Source organism: Myodes glareolus, chromosome 7, assembly GCF_982192425.1.
Source record: "Myodes glareolus chromosome 7, mMyoGla1.1, whole genome shotgun sequence".
Classification (NCBI taxonomy): Eukaryota; Metazoa; Chordata; class Mammalia; order Rodentia; family Cricetidae; genus Myodes; species Myodes glareolus.
The window spans coordinates 55957387-55966450 of NC_142032.1; the positions used below are offsets into that span (position 1 = coordinate 55957387).

A 9064-nucleotide genomic window follows, 5' to 3' on the forward strand; every position below is an offset into this window, starting at 1 on the left:
CTTGGTGTTAAGTGTCCAATTGGGGAGAGCTATTCAATGTGGGAGCCACAAGACACAGTCAAGCTAGCAAGGGAGACACTCAACTGCTATCTCTTTAAATCTTTAAACACTGTGGTACATTTCTTATGTGAGCCATTCTGGAAACAACCACCCAACCCTGTTCTGGGGACTTCACAGGACAGCCCCATTAGGGACATGCATTCTTGATTTTTCTGGAGCTTTTGCTGTAAGCCAGACTAGTCTTGGTAGCAAATGTGGAAAACATACTCAGACAACACAGGACAATGACAGACTGAAATGGACAAGACAGACAAAAGAATATCTTAGGTTCTGAGTGTGTATAATAGGGTTGGGGACATCACCCTGCTGTCCTGGAATCAGCTATATAGAAGTTTGACGACAAGAAAATCAAGTCTTTTCATCCTGCTGTCTCATCCAGTATCAGCCACTTGTCCAACTTCACCATTAAATTGGTTAAGTAGCGTTCAGATCCTGACTGCCCTGCTTGACTTCAGACCTAAGGTAGAAGAGATGCCAGCCTCCCGGAGCTCAGGTTCTCCATGTGGAAGATGGATGTCTAGTTGTTCAGTGACCTTGGCATCCTCATCCCAGGAGACCACAGATGAGTCATGAGTCTACAGGCTGGGCGAGGAAAAGGAGCCTCACCCTAAGTTACAAGCCCCACCAATCATTAATGCAAGTTTTTATTTGGCTGTATATACAATTTAAGCTATTAAAATTTGTACAATATTTACAAATTAAATAATCATCTGAAACTGTCTCCAGAAACTCCTGTAACACAAAACCAAAAGGAAGAAAGACAGAAGCAGCTAGGCCTTGGCTCCATGGTCTCTGCATGGCCCAGAGCCTATTCTAAACGGGAAAGTTCAGGTACCTAGCCTCACACCTGCTTCTCCTTCCTGGATCCAAGCATTCAAATCAAAAAGACAAAAGTAAGCCCAAATCCACTAGGTACAGAAACAGTTCCAATCCTGAACTCGGTCCTGCGGGTTGGAGGGGGCCTGCCTTGGATTCTGGGGAGCAGTGGTTAGAGACAGCACACACCCTCAGCCAGGCCCACCAGGCAGTGGCTGCTGGGTGAGATGGGGGGGGGGGGGAAAGAGCCTGGGGAGGGGCAGGACAGGGTCCCTCAGTGCTGCCCGCCTGTCCCCCACCCCCAGGCACTCCTTTCCCTGAGTTGTGTGGTTGCCAGTAAGACATGGAAATGCCACAGGGCTTAGGGGGCACAGCCACCATCACAAAGGGGCTTCTGAGATTGGGGTAGAGGAAGGAGACCGGTATCAGTCCAGGCGGGGGGGGGGGGGGGGGGGGCAAGGTCCTGGTCTGTCTTCAGCCCCTCGGGTCTCCACACTTGGGAACAGAAGTAATACTGTTCGGCACTGCAGCGTGGTCCCACGCTCACAAGCAGGGCCTGGAGGGGCTTCACCTTCTTCCAGAAAGCAGAGGGGAGGCTTCCCAGAGGTTGAGCCTCGACTTCCAAGGCCCCAGCAGAACACAGCACAAGTGGTAGAGGAAGGTTAGAGCTGACCAACATCACCTGGCTGCAGGGCCATCGGGACGGATCAACCATGAACCCAGCCACTTTGCCTTGGCCTCAGAGATCCTGCCACTTCTTTCTCAGCTGGGGGTTACTCCCTGGTACAGACAGGGAGCTGGCACTTGGTGGCAGGATGTGTTCCAGAGAGGGCCGCTCGAGAGCAGGGCCAGGTCTGGGCAGTGTCAGTGGGCAACAGGGGACTCCAGTTTTTGCAGGCGACGCCGGCGGAGTTCTGCAGCATCAGGCTCTCCGTCCTCAGGAAGCTCCTCTGCAGCGCCCACCGACTCAGGAGCTGGACAGAGAGGTCACAAGTAGAACCCAGAGAGTCCTTCATCCTCACCTCTCAAGGTTAATCACACCTACCCGGAGGCTTCTCAGCTTCAGGGGCTGGTGAGGAGACTCCTGGGGATGGGGATGGGGCCTCAGAGCTGGGGACGCTGGTGGAGGGGGCAGCAGCTACCACTGCAGAGGCAGCCTCTTCAGTGGGGTTGACAGAAGTAGCTGGCCTGGGGGGCCTGGCAAGAGAAGGGACAAAAGAGGCCTGACCTCGGCATCCTGGGTTAGACAGGTTTTCCCATCACCAAACACCACCACCACCACCATGAGCCTTTGCAGGACAAGCTCTAAGGCAAGCTGTCTTTGAATTCTTGTGAAAAGCAGACCTAAGTGCACACATGTGGGTTCGAGTCTCAGATGACTTAGCCCCATGGGTTGTAAATCACTTGCAGGCAGAGACAGCTGACCCATGTCATGTTCTCCTCAGTCTCCACCTAGGGAGCTGGGCACCTTAGAGGTGAGGTTAGTTTAGAGGGAAGTCTGAATGCTCAAGCCTTGGACTACTACAGCTACTGACCAGCCCTTTGCACATGTCACCTGTGACTGGGAATTCGGTTTCTCTTCCATCCCTATTCCAATGTAAAGCAAGGAAGCAATGAGATTAGCACTTGAACATGGAAGAGGCTAGCCTGAAGTGATTTTCTACTATCTGCTCCCTGAGTGTCAGGAATGTATAAGGTGATGATGAGCTGTAGTAGCCAATGTCAGGATTAACTGGAGTTTAGAAAAATGGGAATAAATCCCAAAGTCAGCTCACTAATAAACACTGGCTCTACACAGCTGTGGATGCACGTTGAAGGCTAAAAGCTAGGCATGACCAAGAGCTCCCGGACGTGCCTGTAGATAGGTGGTCTGAGGCAGCAGAATGCATTACACAGTACAGGGAAGACAAATGTCACAAACTACAAGGGACCTTTTTTGAGCTCTACTAGAATCTGGCATGCATACCCCAAGGAGGCCAGCACAGTGAGGTACTGGTTGATTTGCAGCATGGCAGCATCCAGTAGCGTGTGTATGTTGCGCAGACTCTGCAGCCGGGCCTCCAGGTGCTGCCGCTCATGGCCCTCCAGCGCCCGCAGCTCTTCTGGGGTCAGGCCAGCAAAGCCCGCAGGGGGCACAGGCATTGGGGGGAAGGCTGGCGGGAGGCAGAGGTCAGTCTGAGCTACCTGGGCCTGACCTCATTACCCTGAACATCCCAGAGAGTAGCCAACTTACCAAAAGGTGGGGGCAGGGGCATACCCATCCAAGGAGGAGGGAAGGGGAAGCCAGGGGCAGCGGCAGCTTCTGGGCCAGGGACAGCACCAGATGCTGGGGCAGAAGTACTGGTGCCAGCAGCTGTGGTGGTGGCTGCTCCACTGGGCCGAGAAACAGCTGGCAAAGCACAGAACAAAAATCAGTCTCCAGATGTGACTCTGCCACTCCCAGCTACCTTAGCATGCAAAAGACTCACCTGCACTGGTGGACGGAGGAGCTGCAGCCTCTCCTGAGCTTGGGGGAGGTGGGACTGGTGGAAAGGGACCCATTGGGGGCCACAGTGGGAACATGCCTGGAGGGAAAGGAGGCAGGAGGCCCTGGGGGACTGCGGAGAAAACGGCAGTGAGAAGAGGGGTAAGTGGAAGTTCCTCCTCCCAAGCATGATGTGTGGCTAGGAGCTGACCTCCACGCCTACAGGCCCCCGAGCTTACCACTGGCCATTTATCTATTTCTCATCTTACCCCTTCCTGCCCAGGATGGGCTTCTGGAGGGCAGACATTTGGGATTCCCCAGCTTTGTCAATACCCAGCCCAAGGCAAGTACCTGAAGGCAAGGAAGGTCATCTGAGAGCAAATGAAGGACCACTTACAGTTGGGAGGCTGTGGCAGCAGTGGCGGAGGATGAGGAGCAGGGGGTGCTCCTTGATCAGCAGGCTCAGGGGGTGGCGGTGACTGGGCAGGCAAAGATGCCCGCAGGACATCCATACGGCAGGTCGGGCAGGTCTGCTGCCGCTGGAACCAGGAGCGCAGGCAGCTGGGAGCAAGATCAGGCAGTGGTGAGCAGGTTCCCATGAGCCTGTGCCCAATATGCAGGCCCTGGCCCCTGTCCCACCTGGTATGGAAGATGTGGTTGCAGGGCAGTCTCTTAGCGCCTGTCACCATTTCCTCTCGACAGATGATGCAGACATTGTCCATTGCCTGCAGCTCCTCGGGGGTGGCATCTGGGTACCTGGACAACATGTCAGAGCACATGTCAGGACCAGAACCTGCTGCAAAGTGATCAGGACAGAGCTTGGGAGAGTGGCCCGGATGAGCCCACTTACAGTGTGTTCATGTTGCGGATGGCTCGGCGAGACATGATGGCATCGGTCACGGCTTTCTTGAACTGCCTGCAGAGACAAGTCTGTGAGTGCAGGCAGGAGGGTGGGGAGAGCAGTCTGCGACAGGGAAGGGACAAGGAAGGGACAGGCTGGACCCACCTCATAGCCAGATACATGGGCCGAATGGCGAAGAGTGGGAAGGTGTGCACCTTGATCATGATGGTCATGAAGGCCATGTACAGCAGGACTTTGATGAAGCCTGGGGAGGAAAGGGAGAGCACAGCTGGCCACAGAGCTGGCAGGCATGCAGGATGCTGGCATGGATCGGAAGAGGCCCCGGCTCCTGTCACCTGTGAACAGCTCCGTGTAGAGCATGTATACAGCCTTATTGTCCCAGGGGTTCTCGCTCTGGAGGTCCACGGAATGCAGCACATACTTGATGAAGATGGTGAGCACCATGGTCATCAGAATGGCATACTGGAGGGGGGACACGAGGCGCATGTAAGCACCAGCATCCCTTTGCTCTAGCCAGGCGTACAGCAGGTACCAGTGGTGCCAACACAGGCTCTGGACACGGGTGAGGTCCTCCCAGCCTATGACTAAAGCAACTGGCTCAACCTCTGTTTGCTCATTTGTAAAACAAAACATCAACTGTCACCTACAACACAGTTCTGTTGATTATGAGACGGAACTCATGCATATAGTTCAAGGTCTGGCATGTGGTAAATCCCCAGCAAATGTGAGCTGGGACGCATCTCCTGGGTGATCTATCTACCCAAAGCCAGCTGTGGCACCAGCCTCTGGGCAGGCTTGCTAAGGTGCCCAGGTCAGGAAACCTCTATAACAGCCTTTTTTGTGCTCTTCTACAATCATTTTAGGAGTGTATGAGGGCAGGAGGAAAAAGATGGCTGCTCTCTGGTGGCCGGTATGGGGTGGGGACACCGCAGGCGCTCAGGAAGCCCTTGAAGGACTGCTCACAGCACATGCGGTCCCACCTCAACTTTGTCACCCCCACCCCAACCTCTCAAACAAGTTTTACCTCAAAGCCAAACACCAGCTGCACAGAAGCCCCCCGGGTGAGGATGCTATGATAAGCGTGGCTGACGAAGAGGAAGTCCAGGATACCCAGGAGGAACATAAGAGCTGTGGAGACCCCCAGATGGAGGGAAGTGAGGTTAGTACTTCCTGCTCTAGGACAGCCCCACCCTCATGTCCACCATGGCCACAGACCCAGCCATCTACTGAGATGTGTACACCCAAGTGGAATCAGCCCTCTGGGAGCTACTTTTGCCCAGGCAGGGTGTTGGGGCAACCCAGGCCCAGGGGAGAAGGCAGAGAGCTGAGGGCCCAAGCAGTTTAGAAGCCCTGGAGTGGAACAGGGTAGAGACTATGCAAATTAACTTCTTAAATTATCTTTCCTGTCCAGCTGTCCCAAAGGGCGCCAGGGTTCTGGGGTGCTGGTTTGGACTCCTCAGTGGTGCCATTCCCTCCAGCAGCCCCCTCCTCTTCACGAGTCTCACTTACAGACAATGCGGCAGTGGAAGAGCCAGGAGATGTTGGGGCTGCGCTCCATCTGTGGCAGAGCAGAGAGGGGCACCATCAAGATGCTTGGGGTCACCCTATGCCCCAGTCCACCAGCATGGCCATCAGCCACTCCCAACTCACAAAGTCCACACGGTCCTCAGCCAACCAATGGAAACACTTGAGGAAGAGGAGGAGAGTAAAGAGCGCCACGAAACGAGGACTGAAGTCATCCCGAAAAACAGTGAAGGCCAAACAGGTTTCAGTGACAGCGTACCAGGACCGCTCCAAAAGGTGCTGTGGGTTGAGCATGGGATGATATGGAACCCAGTCATTCTTTGCCCAGCTCTGGACCCTGTCCTTTGGGGCCACCAACATATTACCTCCATCTCGGCTGCCCTCAGCTGCCCAAAGAACACCTTGCCCATCACTTTGCCCAAGAGGAAGACAAGGACAAAGGCCTGGATGTACAGGACCTAGGAGTGGGGGAAAGCCATAGTTTGAGGTTATTTTCTGCTTTCTTCGGCCTGGGGCTCATCATTCTGATATGCTCCCAAGCTTGTCATAGATTATTCCAAGTTAGGCAGCCAATGGCTATGTCTCCCCTACTATGACATATAGCCCTGTCTCTGACCCATACAGACATTGCCTTCCCACCCTGGGCAACCCTCCCTCACTGAGCCCTGAACTCACTGCCATGCTGGGGCTGGACTTGGTCAAATACACCACAGTGGGGTAGAACTGGTGTTTGAGGTAGTAGGCATGAGCCACCACTGCCCCAGTCAGCGCCAGGCTGGCCGCCATCATCACTGCGGTGCGGAACATTGCCCTGGCCCAGAGACCTGCACAAGGAAAATGACATTTGTGATGTCCATGCTGTGCAAACGTAGCACAGTCCCTGGCCGAGTGTCAGAAGTAGGGGTAAACTCTCACTTCACCCTGACAACCATTAGATTCAGAACAGCATATACTCCCCATTTCACAAACAAGAAATCGGGACTCATAAGGGTTAAAGGCTCGCACTGATGCAAGGCCTGGAACTTGGGTCAGTCTCGTTTCAAATCTAGGGCTCTTTCCACGCTGCCTGCCAAGCCGCCTCCTCTAGGGAGTCAAAGAGGCAAAGCAGTAATGTTGGGAGGAGGGGGGCTCCTACAGCTGACCCTCTGTGGGAGCTGGGATGATAAGCTTTAGAGGCGGGAACGCTGGGCCTGGCTGGGAGAAGGCAAGACGCAGACGGCACAGCCTGGGAGGCGGAACCGCCGGTGACAGCTGTGTCAGGGTGGTCAGCGTAGACGCGCGCCCAGCGGGGTACGTCAGTCTGGAACCCTGGCACCCCTCCTCCCAGCCCCCCGAGCAGTGTCCACTCCGAGCACCGGAGAAACGGCCGACCAGCAGGGTGCAGCGGCGGGACCGAGAGCCACCCGGTCGCCTCGAAGCTGCGCACCTGTGAGCGCTAGGAGTTGCAAACGACTCAGGCGGGGCCCGGCCTCCGGAACGGTGGCCGCGCCGCCGCCTGAGGTCTACAGCCATCTGACAGGCCGAAAACTAGCGGCGGAACGCTGGGGGACGGGCTGATCTCGGTGACCCCAAAGGGCAAGGTCCTGGTCCCCGACCCCCCACCCCAACCACAGCCTGTACCAGACTTCGGCCCACTCACCAGGAGCTCAGCGCCGCGAGCCCGCTCAATCACCGCGACTGCGGCAGCCGCTCCGGTTAACAACACTCCCCACCCCCTGCGAACCGGAACTTCGGGGGTAAGACACCTCACTTCCGGCGGCGCGGGGCGCGGCGGAGTGGACCGTACCAAGTGCGCTTTGCGCGTAGCGATCTCGCCGGTGCTTCCGGGCCCGCGCGCACGCAGCCGGGACGAGCAAGAGATGTGGCGCGTGGTCGCGACCAAGAGCGCTGCGGGAATGGGCTGCCCCCCACACTCTTGTTAGTCACGGTAGTAGGATCACCACCCTAAACCCCGGCAAGACTCCAGCTGTCAAAGTGTCTGGAAGCTGGGCATTCTGCGGGCCGAGTCATTTGGAGGGGGGAGGAGAGCGAGCAAGAGCCAGGCTTTACGTCAGGCATAAAAGAAATAAAATGTGTCAGCGTCTCACTCCAGGGACAGGTACGACACGGTGAACAGTAAAGTGCTTCCTGGGAAAACTGGGTGCAGAAAACAGACGTGTCTTCCTAGGTCACCTCCCCAGTGCAGTTTGGGTAGGAGTTGGGTCCCGTGGCTACCGCTGATTGGGTTTGATAAAGTTACGCGGACCAATGAGAATAAGAATGAAAAAATTCTGGCCTATAGAAAGAGAACAGCAGGTGAGTGGTTGCTAGGGTCCGTAGACTGGTTTGCTCTGGGCTCGGTCCCACTGCAGCCAGCTACCGACGGAGAAAGCCCTGTTCGTTGGTAGGGGGATCCCTATCCTGTCTGGGGGAACGCTTGCCGCGCCCACAAAGGGAGCAGAGCTCGGGTGTGTCCGGACTGACACGAAGCGGAGCTCCAGCTCTTCCGAGGCTTGGGTGAAGAGTTCTGTGCGGAGAAGTTGACTTCAGCACCCCAAGCGCTCAATCAGCACGCGTGTTCCTTCCTGGGCACACGCCACGACCCTCGGTTCTGAGCAGTCCGCTGTTTCAGTCTCAACTTAGGGCTCAGACAATCACTGTAGTCGCGAACAGAATGGAGACCTAAAGTGTCTACCATGTATTCTGAATTTTTTCTTTGCCAGCTCATAAAATCGCTCGTCACCCAAGTTTATCATCGTGTGTGTGTGTGTGTGTGTGTGTGTGTGTGTGTGTGTGTGTGTGTGTGTACCTCCCGTTTTTAAGGCGTACTCATTGTTAGACTCAGAGGCCTAACAAAGCCGATTCTAGGAGTCTTTAGGGTCTGACTGCCCCTGAGTCCCTGTCCTCTTGGTCTTATCCACCCGCTGGTCTTACCGCAGTGTTCTCAACCTTCCTAATGCTATGGCCCTGTAATACAGCTCCTCATGTTGTGGTGACCCCAACCATAAAATTTCGATACTACTTCATAGCTATAATTTTGCTATAATTATGAATCGTATTGTAAATATCTGATATGTGACGCCCCATTAAGGTCTCGAGCAACAGGTTGAGAACCTCTTGCTTACCGATTCCATTTGTAACTATTCTTAAATTAGCTCACCCCTTCTAAGCCTATCTATTACCTTCTATTGGCTACCTCCAATCCTACAGACTCAGCCTTCCCTATTCTTTTTAATTTTCTTTTTTGTTTTGTTTGTTTGTTTTGTTTTTCGAGACAAGGTTCCTCTGTGTAGCTCTGACTGTCCTGGAACTAACTGTGTAGACCAGGCTGGTCTCAAATTCATAGAGATCTGCTTCTG

General features: G+C 54.8%; 1 protein-coding gene across 1 annotated transcript; it reads right to left on the reverse strand.

Annotated features, from left to right (window-relative positions):
• Positions 1 to 688: 688 nt before the first annotated feature.
• Positions 689 to 7843, reverse strand: Syvn1 (synoviolin 1). The gene is made up of 16 exons (XM_048457784.3): positions 7366 to 7843; positions 6402 to 6550; positions 6092 to 6184; positions 5853 to 6005; positions 5712 to 5760; positions 5227 to 5330; positions 4538 to 4664; positions 4347 to 4446; positions 4191 to 4256; positions 3980 to 4096; positions 3738 to 3901; positions 3345 to 3473; positions 3110 to 3265; positions 2843 to 3029; positions 1922 to 2073; positions 689 to 1850 (listed from the first exon to the last, which is right to left on the reverse strand). The coding sequence occupies exons 2-16, from the start codon at positions 6531 to 6533 to the stop codon at positions 1741 to 1743; spliced, it is 1839 nt and encodes a 612-aa protein (XP_048313741.1). The 5' UTR covers positions 6534 to 6550; positions 7366 to 7843; the 3' UTR covers positions 689 to 1740.
• Between the last annotated feature and the right edge of the window lie 1221 nt (positions 7844 to 9064).

Coding starts and splice junctions, on each gene's coding strand:
- Syvn1 (XM_048457784.3), bottom strand. CDS start 6,533: ATGTTCCGCACCGCAGTGATGATGGCGGCCAGCCTGGCGCTGACTGGG. Junction 5,761..5,852: donor CTGAGGACCGTGTGGACTTT/GTGAGTTGGGAG, acceptor GCTCTGCCACAG/ATGGAGCGCAGCCCCAACAT. Junction 2,074..2,842: donor ACTGTGCTGGCCTCCTTGGG/GTATGCATGCCA, acceptor TTCTCTTGCCAG/GCCCCCCAGGCCAGCTACTT.